Below are 15,729 nucleotides of genomic sequence, written 5' to 3'. Positions count from 1 at the left end.
TAGATGTTTGTAAGAAATGACCTACTCTTCAAAGGAAGACCCACTTCTAGATACCACAATATTGTGGCTGCCTCTGGAACATGCTTTTCTCACACCCAATCTTTACCCACATGCAGGGAAAACTTCTAGAACGTGGTTCTAACCTGTTTTGTGCTGCTGCATCCCATTGGCAGTGCAGTGACACAGGGGACCCCTTCTCAAAATGATGTGCGAAGTGGAAGGTAGAATAATGAAGACATCAAGCACACAAAAATAGGCGACTATTATGCTGCACAAATGTGTGATCTAGCAACATTATGCTTCCTAAAATAACATAGTGAGTGGTAAGATGAGGACGAGGATTTGACAACTGCCACAACTCTGAGGCAGGGACAAATGACATTTAAATATATCCACAGTACCATTGAAAAGCATCTGTCATTCTGGGTGTGACAAAGTCACAAGTCCTGCTCATGCCACTCTGGCGGGCTGCCCACATCCACATTTGGATAAAATGCTATCTTTCTCTTTGAAGCTAATGAAAACCAAGATGTGACTGTCTTCCTGTCTCTGCTCACAGACGCTATGAATCCCAGCTCAGATCACCACAGGGCATGAAACGTAGGCTGAGGTGACTCCTGCTCTGCGGGACATGATGGTGGGGGCTTGGTTCCGGATGGGAGGAGAAACTGCGATAAGGGAGAGGAGGTGGGAAGGCATGCCCAGCCCTGCGTGCCAGGAAGAAGATGACAAGGGAATTCTTTTAATTTTTTTTATATTTTGGTTTTTTCGAGATGGGGTTTCTCTGCGTAGTTTTTGGTGCCTGTCCTGGATCTCGCTCTGTAGACCAGGCTGGCCTCAAATTCACAGAGATCCACCTCGCTCTGCCTCCCGAGTGCTGGGATTAAAGGCATGTGCCACTGCCACCTAGCAGGAATTTTTAAGACTTGTAATAATAAGGAATCAGCAGCTAGAGCTGACAATCCTTCCCCTGCATTAACAAAAACCTCACCACATCTTACCACCCTTCATTAACAACAACTTCACCACACTCTTAGCACCCCTGCATTAACAACAAATTTACTAAAATCTTACCCCTCTGCATTAACAACAAGCTCCCTTTTCCCTAAGCCCCAGGAGGGCTGAGGAGTGGCATAGGTGAGGATTTTCTCCTTCTTGGCTTTGGAGGTCAGATGGTTTGCATGCTTCCACACCACAATTTACAAATTTGTCTTTTTTCTCCCCTTGAAGAAAAATAGGTGTTAACTGAGACAATGTCATTTACCCCCTATTCAAACCTCATTACCACAGAAAACTTTCTGAAAAAATGTCTGGGGCTCTGAGCAAGGCTGACGGTTCCAGCGGGCATCAGTGCTCCCTCCCTTGGAGGGAGATTCTTTGGTTGCCCCTGAATAGGCACATTTTACAGTGGGAGCATCTCCCATGAGGGTGGTCCTCTGCTTGTATCCTGTGGATACGGATAGTCTCAAAGTTCCTGAGTATCAGGAGGCAATCCCTAAGATCCAAGTCCTAGGAGCCAACCTAAAGGAGCCTCTCACTTCACATGGCTCCAATATTAAGGCAAATAAAAAAAGGCAGTGAACAACTGTCCCATCACTCATGTCTGGTAAGTCCATTGGATTAGATTTCTTTTTGAAATTCAGAGTTCTACAAAGAACACTTCCTGCCTATCCAGGGGAGGAAAGAACAGACAGAACAGACACAATGTATAACTTCCAGCATCTCAGGCAGACTCTAAGGATGTACCATCTGTGACACAGTGACTCTGTGGTCCGTGGGAAGTGGGGAGGCAGCCTGAGCAGGGCTATGGTCCCAGGTCTTGGTCTGACTCACAAGAATGTGTGGAACACCAGTGGTGCTACCTAGTTAATCTTCACTTAAGTGGCTAGGCTTCTTCATACTACAACAATCACCCATTGGTTAGCGATTGGGAAAGGAGTAACTACTTAGACAAGAGGCCTTAGACAAGTGATTCTCTGAACCTGATGAGGGCAATTAGTTATTAGTACAATGCAGTGGTGTGTGCTGTTCATTGGCATATGAGGGACTTGGGTGTGGTGCCAACAGCATCCACCCAGTTCACCATGCTCAGATTGAGACCACCTAGAAGGAGGTCAGGGACGAAGGCTCATAAAATATGGAAGTCTTCATATGTGGTCCCCACCCTCCCATTGAAGTGAACTATGATTTATGGACATTCCATATTTTACCCAAGCTTCATCTTTGGCTCACAAGGTGGGAGTGGTACAGCCATTGACCACTGGGACAAATAGAAAGGACCATGTCTCCTCAAGTACAGCTGTTTATGAGAACAAGCAGGGCATCCTCACCTACCTCTGGTTACACCTGGTGGCTCAGATCAAAGTTGGGACAGAAGGTACTGAGAGAGAGAAAGCACAGGACAAGAAAAACCCTGAGGAAGACAGAGAGAGTGTGTGCTTGCAGGAAACAAAGTAACTGCACAGCATTGTTATAGTGGAATATTTGTTTAACTAGGCAAAGATGTGTTACATTTGTTTATGCTGCATTTGTTTAACTATGTAAAGATGTGTTGCATTTGTGTTAATTAAATAACCTGGGCTCAGAGAGATGAGGTTAGCAATTAGTTGATGGAAGTAGCAGGGAGGAGTATAGTGTGGGTTTTTTAGTTGGGGCAGTATGGAAGGAAAGGGGCTTCTGGGAACACCATCAAAGAGAGAAAGTCAGTCAGTTGCTACTCTTAACTCTCTGAGCTCACAGGCTTTTACCTAGCATTTGAATCTCGAGTTTTATTAGAATGATAGAGATGTAGTTAAAGCTACCTTTAGTGACAGCAACAGAGCCGTTGTCTGGGGGAAACAGAATTGCCCCAGGCTACGGCCCTGAGCAGTCAGGATGCTAGAAGTTTAGAGTGAAGCCACTGTGACAAGGTAAAACAGTATTTTGGCGCCCAACATGGTGCACGTATTTCTAAGTAGGGCCTGAGAAAGCTGGGAGGGAAAAAAAAGAAAGAAAAAAGAAAAAAAAAACCGACATGACTTCCTAGTAGCCAGGTGCTCACAGGGTACAGAGGCTCGACTCTGCCGTACAGCGAGCACTTGAGCAGTTGGCACATTAAATAGAAATAACAAGCTGAGTAAAAACGCCTGCCACAGTACAAGGCACCCCAGTCCTAGAACTGGGGCAGTTAAATGCAGGTCCCAGTTAGACACAGCTCTTGGGCAGGCCTGTGTTTAATGGGGTTAAGCTCAGCTTTCAAGGACCTAAGTGAGGTGGCCCAGAGCCAGCCAGACATGAGGAAACAGGAAAGCAGGATAGACAGTATGCAGATGAGGTAAATGAGCCTCAGGGCCACACATAGATTAGTAGAAATGAGTTACTTTAAGTTTTTTTTTTTTTAAAAGCTAGCTAGAAACAAGCCTAAGCTAAGGCCAAGCATCCATAATTAATAATAAGTCTCTGTGTCATAGTTTGGGAGCTGGCAGTCCGAGAAAGCTTGCTACACTTCATAATTTGTCCTCCCCCCAACTACAAGTCTGCCCTGCTGTGGTGAATCTGGTGTTTAGTGGCAAGAGATACAATGATTTGCAAAAAATCTTAGCAGAGACACAGCATGCTAAGATGGGAAGATGCGAGGACTCCAGCGGCACCATTTGTTTGGTAAGTCCCTTGCTTGGGTCCAGTTCTTAGGCCAACAGTCCCGTCATCCCAACACTGCTGGAGAGGCTCTGACACAGGAACCTCCTGGGGCTGGCTGTATTTGAAAGCAAAGAAAGCGCCACCAAATAAAAGTTTATTAGGCAAGCATTGAGGGGGCTGGGGCTCGGGGTTCAGTGTACGCATGCCACCAACCTCTTCCGTGGCTGCTATGGCTACTGCCTCGGTCCTCCTTCAGTGATCTTCTAAGCACCCCTATTCTCTACTATCCAGGGACTAGAAGGTGAAACAATCTCATCACAATCTCAACAGTGGGGAGGGCTGCCCAGGAAGTTCTTCATTGGGATATATTTCTGCTGTTCATGTGTGTGAAAGGTACCCCCCAATGTTTTGAGTCTATCTGACAAAAGAATGGAGTCAGTTCTCTGGATAGCAGACTCCTCCCCCCCATCCCCAGCCTCAACACACAGGAAAACAAACAAACAAAATTCCAAAATTCAAGAGGAATTTTCAAGTCATTTTCACCTTGAGGAAGGCCAGGTCCCCCAAGACAAACGCTCATGAAGATGAGGGACACTAGTCTAAATGACAGAACACGGGGCCTGGGAGCCACCACCAAGTACTTCTTCCCTTGCCTCTGCCATTCAGGTGTTGACCTCAGGTGAGTGACTTCCAGACCCCTTGTCAGGCGGCTTTAGTTTTTCCTATAGCATGAGCTCAAGCAAGGCCCCTCCCTGAGCCTCAGCACTTCTTCAGAGCCAACACAGTCATACTTTCCAACAGCGTTCCGACGGCAAGGTGGCTCAAACTCACCTACGGAATGCTCACTATATACCAGGCACTTTTTTTTTTTTTTTTTTTTTTTTTTGAGACACAGTCTCTCTACGTAGCCCTGACCATCCTGCAACTCATTATGTAGACCAGGCTGATCTCAAACCCACAGAGATCCACCTGCCTTTGCCTCCTGAGTGCTGGGATTAAAGGCATGCATGTACCTCTACACCTGGCCAACCAGGCACTTTGTGAATCAGTGAAATATATATGCATTTATTAAATACCGAAAATAGTATTTTCTGGGACTACAGTTATTTCTCCACTTTCAAGATGAGGAGACAAAGTCACGTCGAAGCTGGGTGCTACAGAGTGCTGTCCAAAGTGCTACAGCTGGCAAGATGCCACAGAGCCTTTGTGCACACTGAAGAACCATTTTCACTTTAGTTTTATGAGCATGGTGTTATGCCTATGTATATGCATGTACAACCATGGTGCCCGTGGAGACCAGAAGAGGGCATTGGATCCCTGGGACTGGAGTTACAGATGGCTGGTTGTGAGCCTCCATGTGGAGCCATCTCTGCAGCCTCACATGGAGAACTTTGTAGGGTACCTAGTGCATAGCAGATGCTCAATAAAGAAGAAAACCTCATTTCTTTTCTCCACCGTGGTTGATGGTTCTGACCACTTCTGAGAAGGAGAACAATTAGCTCCCAACTATGGGTGCTCTTGAGATGGGGTGGTCCTCTTCTATAAGCTAGTCCTTCATGGGTGGAGCTAGCCACCCTCCAGCCAGTCAGTGGTTTAGGGAAACATACTCTCTCAATCCCCATGAAAGCAGTGTTACCAAAGTTACAGCCAGGGTATAATTATGTGGCTGCAAATGGTTTGGACTTTGCAAATATTCCACAGTCTTTTCAAGGCCCTTAATTTTTAATTGGGGTTGGTTGTTAAGGAAGCCTTGATGTGTTCCACTATCCTCGGTGGGATGCTCCGAAACAAACAAAAAGTTTTCATCTCAACTGCCACAACCTATTTTCCTTTCTATTTCTTTTCTTGTGATCACATCTGATGCTTTCTGAGGTACTATGCATACCCTGAAAGGCGATCGGATCTTCTATGAATGGAATTGACAGCACTGTTCAATGGAGACCACCTGAACAATTCCATCCCTGTTCCTGGGTATCTGTGGATGGCATGTCATAGCATGGGGCTTCCCCCGGGGAAAAATAATATCCAACCTGGGCAGAGTGGCAAATGCCCATAATCCCAGCTTTTGGGAGGCTGAGGTGGAAGACTGTCAGGTTGAGCTCTGCCTGGGCTCTTTAGTGAGTCCCTGTCTCAAAAGACAAAAACTGAAGAAAAACACCAACTATGTTCATGGTCCTGACTATTCTGGGTGACCCACTCCCTCAACATTTCCCCTCTACTTTCTTTAAAATTTTTATTTATAATCACCTGTGTTTGCAGGGGGCGGGGGAGGGCATGCATGAACAGAGGTACCCAAAGAGGCAAGAAGGAGGTGCCTGATGCCTGGAGCTGGAGCTCTAGTCAGCTGGAAGCTGGTAACTGAACTTGGGTTCTCTCCAAGGGCCGTAGACACTCTCCATCAGTGAGCATGTCTCCCCTCCATACGATACATGGTCCTCAGTCTGCCATAGCATCTTGTACTGCAGACTGCCCAGCCATCACAGGCCTCCTTCCCATACTCTTACGCTACAGCTTCCTATAGTGAAGGCACAGAACTAATGACAGCTAGGTTCTACAGATTTTTGAATGCAGGAGACCAAACAACCCTGACAACCTCAATATCCCATGCCCTGGGCCCTCAAGCATGGCTTACTGCATCCATGTTAGGTTTATTGTCCTCCTCTGGGACTCTCCTATCCTCCCCTGGCTTCAAGATGAAGCACCAACTCATGGGTGTGTTGCAATCCAATTCCTCTCCTTCCTTCTGCCTCATCTCATGTCTCCCAAGCATCTCCACAAATCTAGACACCCATAGTTCTTCATGGGAGTCCAAATCTCTGCTCACACTTTACCTAGAGTGCCTCAGTTCTCTCCACGCCCCTTGATATGGGGCTCCTGGAGATGCTCCCTGTAAGAGTCCACCCCCTCTCTTCTCACACCCATCACCACCAGCCAGTCTCTTGGGTCACCCCTGCCTCGACTACACAGACCAGGAGAGCAGGACCCATTTGCCATTTATCTCTACAGCTGTTCTTAGTACCTGCTCAAACAAGAAATGAGTGTGCATTGCACCCCAGGCAATAACGAGTCACACGCTAGTCAATAAGTAAGAAAGCTTCCTCTGCCTCAAGGCACTAAACTGTACTGAACCCAGTCTAGAGCCTCGTTTCCACCACTGTCCTCCGGCTGTGTCTTCCCGCACACGCCGGGCTCACAAGAGTCTATGGTTTGGCTTCTGTCTCTACTCACCCGGCTATGGAAGAGTGTTTCCCTGAGACCTCCTGTGGAAAACCAGGGGCTTTAAGAGCATCACAAAGCCTTCTTTCATGGAAGATCTGGCCATGGGAAGAGACCATAGGTTCTATAGGAAAACATCTCATTCTTAAGGATGGGTACAGAGGTCTAAGGACACTGTTCTGGGGTTCAGAAACCTCACCCAGGTGCCAGGGCTTGTCTCTGTCCCTAAGGTGATGAAATTCCAAGAAAGACCAGATTCACCCTGAAAGTATTATGGTTTCAGGATGAGAGATGAGCCTAACCTTGCTCCTTATGGACCACAGTAGATCATGTCATGGGTCACTATCCCTTGCCCTCTCTATGTTCATGCCCTTTCCCATAAATTTTGGAAATCCGCACACTAAAGAGGCTGATAACATTTTCCAGTCCTTGACTTTGAGTTTGGCCATGTGACATACTGTAGCCAATAGAACAAGGCCAAAGTAACAGTGTCCCAGTTCTGAGCCCAGGCCTAAAGAGCCACTGCTTCTTGGTGCTAGCCCTCGAACAAGTTTGACATTCTTTGAGAAGACTACGCCCACTCTAGCCCACTGCTTCCAGAGGGTCAGTGGAAGGAGGGAACCAGGCTAGGACAACCAGGCCTAGACTCTACCCCTCATCAAACTCAGACGCACAAATGCATCTGCCGAGGTACAGTTGAATGTAAGCAACCTTCAGGATACCTGCAGGTCCGTAAGAGGAAAGGACTGCCACTTTGTGCCATTGATCTTTCTCTCCCCTCATCTGGTCACACACACACACACACACACACACACACACACACACACACACACACACACCACAGGATGGGGAGGGGGAGAAGAGAAACACAACCCTCTGAGTCCATTCAGTGTTACTTAGATGTGTATGTGTTTAGTGCTAACCATTTGGGACTAGATAACCTATAGGGGGTTTATACCTGGAGAAGACTGAGTCCCCTCTCTTAGCAGCCATTAATCGCCTATAGCTCTTCATCCTGGGCTGGGGCCTGGCTTGCTTCCATCCACATTGGGATGTGAATGGGTGTTGTCATTGTGTGGGTCTTGTTCAGGTGGCCATATTGGTAAGATGTCACAGGTACTGCTATCACAGCTTGGGCTTCTGGCCATGCTTCAACAGCACTCTCAAAGGCCAGCGATGGAAGCAACTTATGCCAAAAGTTCTTTTCTGACCATGATCCTTGAGGTTTCCATCTTGTGACACAGAAAGCACAGTTCACAAATGGCTAGCAAGGGTGCCAGAACTTTCCTAGCAACGCTTAGCCATGCATCAAGTGGATATTTTCCTACCACATGAAGTCTTCTATGATCCAAAATAAACCCCAGCATTTACAGTCTAGCTCAACATAAAAAGAAACTCGTGTATTTTCCCTAAAACACTTTTTTGGAAGACATACTTAAAATTAAAATGAATGAGCTGATAATTTATGAACCTCTTTAGAATTGATGTCTCTAACCACCCCGGAGGCTCTTCTCCTGTTGAACAGCCTCATTATCCACTCTCTGAGTCTAAAGCAATTTCCTCAGCTTAGGAAAGCATGCGCTACTTGAGGCCACCTCTGCTTCCAGAGTGAAACCAGAGGCAGTTAGCGTCGAAGACTTGGGGAGAAGGTATGTGTACACTGTGGGGAGGGGAGGGGGCTGGGACAGTATGCCACAATGAAACAACTGGAATCTCAGTGTGATTTTCCTTTGATGAATAAACTGTTATTAAATATTAGAAGTGTGGGGACCGAGGCTGTGGCCCAGTGGATGAAGTGTGTATCACACAGATGTGAGGACCTGCAGTTTGTTTCCAGGACCCACATAAGAAGCTAAGCTTGGCGCTGTGCACTAGTCATTCTAACACTGTGAAGGTAGGGACAGGTGATCACAGGCCTCACCTGGCCAGCCAGTTTAGACTAGTTAGCCGGTTGTTTCAGGTTTCCAGGGTCACAGGTCAGTGAGAGAAACCCGTCCCTGAAAATGACACGTGTGATTTGACCTCTGGATCCACAGGCACACGTGTGAATGCATACTTCCCTACACCCACACACACAGGAAAGTGACAGTGTCAGGATCCACAGGCACACATGTGAATGCATACTTCCCTATACCCACAAACACACAGGAAAGTGACAGCGTCACAGCACCGGAGCCAGGCGGGGTGGTGTGTTTGTGATCCCAGCACTCTAGAGGCTGAGGCACATGGGGTTTAGGGGCTAGCCTGGGCTATGTAAGACTTCCTCTGAAACAAACAAAAGGACAAAACCAAAAAGGTCCCAGGGGTGTCATCACTGGTTCAAACTTAACTCTCAATGTTTCCAGTAAGGGCAAGTACACCATCAAACATTTTCACCTAGTAATACTGATGGTTGCTTTGAGAAGTGACTATAAATCTTACAGAGGGGGTTCTTGGCCCAAAAGCTAATATAATCTTTCAGAACTCCTGTTACCAAAGGAAACCATTGTCTGACATGTGGCTGATTCAGGACAAGCAGTCACTCCAAAGGAAACCTAAAATAAAAGGTTGGCGAAGGGGGACAGAAGGCTTTGGTGTGGTTCATCTCTAGCCGTGGGGGATTTGCAGACTATGGGAGGAAGCCCTGAAATAATAAAGAGACTGCTTGCATGGGCAGGCTGGCTGCCCCCTTCCTTCACCCCGTCCTGCTTCAGAAACTGTTCCGCTGCTAAAACGGACACCACTGTTAAATGTCAGGGGGAAGATGAAAGGACTTCTCACATAATACTACCTTAAGTCATGTGAGACCAAGCCCAGAGGTCAAATGCTGGCAGTTTCCCATGGTGCAATCTAACGTAACGTAATTAATGTCTAGTCTGCTCTCAACACACAAAAAGAAATTATAAGGAGCAGTCAATTGTGAGTTGGGGTAAAACTGCAAACTGAACCCCAGCTAATCCCTCTGGTAATACCTGTTTTTAAAACTGTATTTATAACATACATTCTAAAACCAACTCACAAAGTATCTAATACTGCTTACCCTTTTTTGTTGGGGAAATCTAGACTTCCAGACTTTGGGTCTGGAGTCCAAAAAAGACCAGCTTCTTGGAACAGCATCATGAAAAGAACAGTGTCACAAAAGGAACAGTAACATACCTGGAAAGCAGGAGTTTCCCCCGAAGCTGCAGGTCGGCAGCGCAGTCCTCAGATCGGCAATTCCGCTCAAAAACTGTCTGTGGGAGAGAAAATGGGAAGGTTGGCACAGAATCTAAACAAAAGAAAAATGGCCAACTGTCGACTTCCAAACCAGGCAGGTCTCTTCCTCTGAGCCCTCGGGTGCTCTCTTTACAACCCCAAGAAGCCAGCTCCCTGGCATGTGGAAGGGACTTTCTTAAGGTCCCAGGGAAGCTCTGTCAATTGTGGTCCTGAGGCTGTGAGCAGGTCCCTTCTTTGTTCTAGTTCTCAGCTTACCAAGCGCTTTGAGGAGTTCCTTCTGGAAGCATGCAGGAGGGGCTGGGAGAATGGCTCAGTCAGTAAGAACACTTCCTCAGGACTTTGGTTTGAATTCCCAGCGCTCTCATGAAAAGTCAGCCATGGCCATGCATAACAGGTGCCTTTCAGCCGGAGCTGGTCTAGGAATATCTTTTAGATGCTCTCAGACATCAGTGACTAGTCATCATGTAAAGCATCCTGAGACATCAGTCTGCTCATTTCCTCCATGTTCTCTCTTGAGGAGGAAGAAAGTCTTTCCTTGAATCATTTTCTACATGAGCAATGGGGCCATGTTGAATATTAGTCCCAGAGGGAAATGTCAAAGGCATTCAGGCCTTTGGACTGAAGATATTTCAGCAGCCAGTGATAAGCAGAAAATGTCATTCCCTTCACCAGGGCTAGGCCTCAGCAGTCAAAGTCTCACTCAGTGCTGGGGCCTGAAGTTCAGTGTGTCAAAGCTGGCTTGGGCTCCACAGATCCAGGGGTGCACCAAAGTTTGGGCCTCCCTGTGAAGGTTGGCCATGCAGCGGGAGCAGCAGTGGCAGAGGTTGCAACACCTTCTCCTTGAAGTATAGGAGGATGTGAGAATTTGTCCCTCACTGTGGTCTCATCTCTCTGATGTTCTGATCTGTGGGAGCATTCTCCCTACTAGACAATGGAGGTGTCTCACAACTCCCACTACTTTACTATTTCAGGAGGATTTGGAGATTGTCCTTCATTAGCTGTAATTTATCAAGTTTCAAACTGCTTCAAGAATACTGCTCAGGTGGTGAGATTTTCCTCTCCCTCCTACCAAGCATATTTATAGGTAATTTGTTCCCTTCTCAGACTATCAGTCCACAGGCCTCTCTGGGTGCCAGCGTGGACTCCAGCTAGCCTGTTGGCTAGCAGAGAGTCTAGACTCTACCAGACAGGGTAATTTTGCTCATGGAAATTCATAATCCCATGCCACATTTCCAAAAGAATAAAGTGTCCTAGCCAACATTCCCTTCCTTGATTATCATGGAAGTCTTGGGGAAAAAGAGCAACTTCCTGTGTTCTTTTTGAGCCTACAGAAGCAAGGAAAAAGCCAAATTCCATAGTGGCTTCAACAAAGGTTTCTCTGATGTCCCATCACCATCAAGGTGAGAAGAGGGTGTGGGGTGTGCAGATGTCCACGGTGAGAAGAGGGTGTGGGGTGTGTGTGCAGATGTCCAAGGTGAGAAGAGGGTGTGGGGTGTGTGTGCAGATGTCCAAGGTGAGAAGAGGGTGTGGGGTGTGTGTGCAGATGTCTAAGGTGAGAAGAGGGTGTGGGGTGTGTGTGCAGATGTCCAAGGTGAGAAGAGGGTGTGGGGTGTGTGTGCAGATGTCCAAGGTGAGAAGAGGGTGTGGGGTGTGTGTGCAGGTGTCTAAGGTGAGAAGAGGGTGTGGGGTGTGTGCAGATGTCCAAGGTGAGAAGAGGGTGTGGGGTGTGTGTGCAGATGTCCAAGGTGAGAAGAGGGTGTGGGGTGTGTGTGCAGATGTCCAAGGTGAGAAGAGGGTGTGGGGTGTGTGTGCAGATGTCTAGGGTGAGAAGAGGGTGTGGGGTGTGCAGGTGTCTAAGGTGAGAAGAGGGTGTGGGGTGTGTGCAGATGTCCAAGGTGAGAAGAGGGTGTGGGGTGTGCAGATGTCTAAGGTGAGAAGAGGGTGTGGGGTGTGTGTGCAGATGTCCAAGGTGAGAAGAGGGTGTGGGGTGTGTGTGCAGGTGTCTAAGGTGAGAAGAGGGTGTGGGGTGTGTGCAGATGTCCAAGGTGAGAAGAGGGTGTGGGGTGTGTGTGCAGATGTCTAGGGTGAGAAGAGGGTGTGGGGTGTGCAGGTGTCTAAGGTGAGAAGAGGGTGTGGGGTGTGTGCAGATGTCCAAGGTGAGAAGAGGGTGTGGGGTGTGTGTGCAGATGTCCAAGGTGAGAAGAGGGTGTGGGGTGTGTGTGCAGATGTCTAGGGTGAGAAGAGGGTGTGGGGTGTGCAGGTGTCTAAGGTGAGAAGAGGGTGTGGGGTGTGTGCAGATGTCCAAGGTGAGAAGAGGGTGTGGGGTGTGCAGATGTCTAGGGTGAGAAGAGGGTGTGGGGTGTGTGCAGATGTCTAAGGTGAGAAGAGGGTGTGGGGTGTGTGCAGATGTCTAGGGTGAGAAGAGGGTGTGGGGTGTGTGTGCAGATGTCCAAGGTGAGAAGAGGGTGTGGGGTGTGTGTGCAGATGTCCAAGGTGAGAAGAGGGTGTGGGGTGTGTGTGCAGATGTCTAGGGTGAGAAGAGGGTGTGGGGTGTGTGTGCAGATGTCCAAGGTGAGAAGAGGGTGTGGGGTGTGTGCAGATGTCTAAGGTGAGAAGAGGGTGTGGGGTGTGTGTGCAGATGTCCAAGGTGAGAAGAGGGTGTGGGGTGTGCAGATGTCTAGGGTGAGAAGAGGGTGTGGGGTGTGTGCAGATGTCTAAGGTGAGAAGAGGGTGTGGGGTGTGTGCAGATGTCTAGGGTGAGAAGAGGGTGTGGGGTGTGTGTGCAGATGTCCAAGGTGAGAAGAGGGTGTGGGGTGTGTGTGCAGATGTCCAAGGTGAGAAGAGGGTGTGGGGTGTGTGTGCAGATGTCTAGGGTGAGAAGAGGGTGTGGGGTGTGTGTGCAGATGTCCAAGGTGAGAAGAGGGTGTGGGGTGTGTGCAGATGTCTAAGGTGAGAAGAGGGTGTGGGGTGTGTGCAGATGTCTAAGGTGAGAAGAGGGTGTGGGGTGTGTGTGCAGATGTCCAAGGTGAGAAGAGGGTGTGGGGTGTGCAGATGTCTAAGGTGAGAAGAGGGTGTGGGGTGTGCAGATGTCTAGGGTGAGAAGAGGGTGTGGGGTGTGTGTGCAGATGTCCAAGGTGAGAAGAGGGTGTGGGGTGTGTGTGCAGATGTCTAGGGTGAGAAGAGGGTGTGGGGTGTGTGTGCAGATGTCTAGGGTGAGAAGAGGGTGTGGGGTGTGTGTGCAGATGTCCAAGGTGAGAAGAGGGTGTGGGGTGTGTGTGCAGATGTCCAAGGTGAGAAGAGGGTGTGGGGTGTGTGTGCAGATGTCTAGGGTGAGAAGAGGGTGTGGGGTGTGTGTGCAGATGTCCAAGGTGAGAAGAGGGTGTGGGGTGTGCAGATGTCTAGGGTGAGAAGAGGGTGTGGGGTGTGTGTGCAGATGTCCAAGGTGAGAAGAGGGTGTGGGGTGTGTGTGCAGATGTCCAAGGTGAGAAGAGGGTGTGGGGTGTGCAGATGTCCAAGGTGAGAAGAGGGTGTGGGGTGTGTGTGCAGATGTCTAGGGTGAGAAGAGGGTGTGGGGTGTGTGCAGATGTCTAAGGTGAGAAGAGGGTGTGGGGTGTGCAGATGTCTAGGGTGAGAAGAGGGTGTGGGGTGTGCAGGTGTCTAAGGTGAGAAGAGGGTGTGGGGTGTGTGTGCAGATGTCTAGGGTGAGAAGAGGGTGTGGGGTGTGTGTGCAGATGTCTCGGGTGAGAAGAGGGTGTGGGGTGTGCAGGTGTCTAAGGTGAGAAGAGGGTGTGGGGTGTGTGTGCAGATGTCTAGGGTGAGAAGAGGGTGTGGGGTGTGTGTGCAGATGTCCAAGGTGAGAAGAGGGTGTGGGGTGTGTGTGCAGATGTCCAAGGTGAGAAGAGGGTGTGGGGTGTGTGCAGATGTCTAGGGTGAGAAGAGGGTGTGGGGTGTGCAGATGTCCAAGGTGAGAAGAGGGTATAGGTTGTGTGTGCAGATGTCTAGGGTGAGAAGAAGGTAGGCCTTGTGTGCTTTAGGGCAAGGATAAAGCTGAAGGCATCCTCAACAAGCTGGTGGAACTTAAGTTTGAAGGTCCAGTGCGAGTATGGCCCTGCTTAGGCCTTTGAACTGACTTTATATTGATAATTACATTTTTTCCCTTTTAGAGTCACCCTCTCAATCTTACAATGCCACGTCCTCAAAACCCAGGTCCACTTCTAATTATGTGTCTTTCTCTTTACAGGCAAGTGAGGTAGCTTTGGGCTGCTTCAATGTCAGATGTGTATTTTTTATAAATTTGGAATTTGCCTGTTGACTGAAACTTTTGTTCGTGTGTCTAGAGACAGTTGTGACTCAAAGTCTATTTTTCCTGATACACGTGTGAGCTACTCAAGCTTTGTCTCATAAACTCTTATTATCTCTGGGTACACCCTTGATTGAAAATGAGCCTTTTTAAATTTTATTTTTTTTTTTTTTTGAAAATGAGCTTTTTACAGACAGCATGGGATGACCTATGGGGATAGGAAGAGATGGGATCACAGGTGTGACTAGGAAGAAGTGTGGATGGGAAGAAATGGGGAGTATTACTTTAACTATGTAAAGATGTGTTCCATTTGTTTATGCTGCATTTGTTTAAAGATGTAAAGATGTGCTGCTTTCCCTGCCTAAGGCACCTGATTGGTTTAATAAAAAGCTGAATGGCCAATAGCTAGGCAGTAGATAGGCGGGGCTGTCAGGCAGAGCAAATAAGTAAGAGGAGGAGTTTAGGAGGGAAAGGAGGGTGGGGGAGAGGGGGAAAGAGAGAGAGAGAGAGAGAGAGAGAGAGAGAGAGAGAGAGAGAGAGAGAGAGAGAGAGAGAAGAGAATGAGGGAGAAAGAGAGGGAGGCACCTGGGCCTGGCAGCCAGCCACAGAGGAAGCAGGAAAGTAGGACATACAGAATGAAAGAAAGGTAAAAAGCCTTGAAGCAATATGTAGATGAAGAGAAACAGGTCAAATTAAGTTATAAGAGCTTGTGGGACAAGCATAATATAAGCCCGAATATTCATAACTAATAATAAATCTCTATGTCTTGATTTGGGAGCTGGTTGGTGGTCCAAGAAAGCCTGCTACAGGAAGAAGTGGGGATGGGAAGAGGTAGGGATGGGAAGGGGTGGGGTTGGCAGGATGGGAAGGAGTGGGGTTGGTGGGATGGGAAGAGGTGGGGTTGGCGGGATGGGAAGGAGTGGGGTTGGTGGGATGGGAAGGGGTGGGGTTGGTGGGATGGGAAGGGGTGGGTATGGGAAGGGGTGGGATCAGAGGTGGCAATTGGAAGAGGCAAGAACTGAGGAGAGAATGTGATCTCAATCCATCCTGTGACAAACAAACTTCAAGTTTTGGGTCCTGTCCTCCTGCCTCTCTCAGGCCAACTCTCCCATGCCCTAACCCCCCTTGGATAGACCTCTCACATTTTACAGTGGAAACAAGTGAGCACCATGAGACTTCCTAATTGATGGTGAAAGAGCCATAGAAGGAACCTGCTTCAGTGGAGATGAGGGCATTTTTCAAGACTCCACACAGAATGTCTCCCCTCACGCTTCTTACAATGACGTACAACAGTTCCTCCCACAGAGAAGCACAAGCCAGTGACAGCTTCCCCGCCATCTAGCATCGTCCGTGGCTGCAGCGGAAGCTGTACTATGTGACTTCCAAGCCAACTCCATAAA

At 48.3% G+C, this 15,729-nt stretch overlaps 1 protein-coding gene across 3 annotated transcripts in view; it reads right to left on the bottom strand.

The window, feature by feature from the left end:
• The window catches only part of Itga9 (integrin subunit alpha 9), a 314,925-nt gene that overhangs the window by 117,115 nt on the left and 182,081 nt on the right, over nucleotides 1-15,729 (bottom strand). For all 3 annotated transcript variants that reach the window (XM_052723820.1, XM_052723809.1, XM_052723831.1), the window contains one exon: nucleotides 9,970-10,046. In XM_052723820.1, coding sequence (XP_052579780.1) covers nucleotides 9,970-10,046 — 77 coding nt within the window. The remainder of the gene's footprint in view (nucleotides 1-9,969; nucleotides 10,047-15,729) is intronic.

The sequence above is a fragment of the Peromyscus californicus genome, unplaced genomic scaffold (assembly GCF_007827085.1).
Source record: "Peromyscus californicus insignis strain IS unplaced genomic scaffold, ASM782708v3 Scaffold_11__1_contigs__length_118956290, whole genome shotgun sequence".
NCBI classification, from domain to species: Eukaryota; Metazoa; Chordata; class Mammalia; order Rodentia; family Cricetidae; genus Peromyscus; species Peromyscus californicus.
This window is presented reverse-complemented; position numbering and strand designations above follow the sequence as displayed.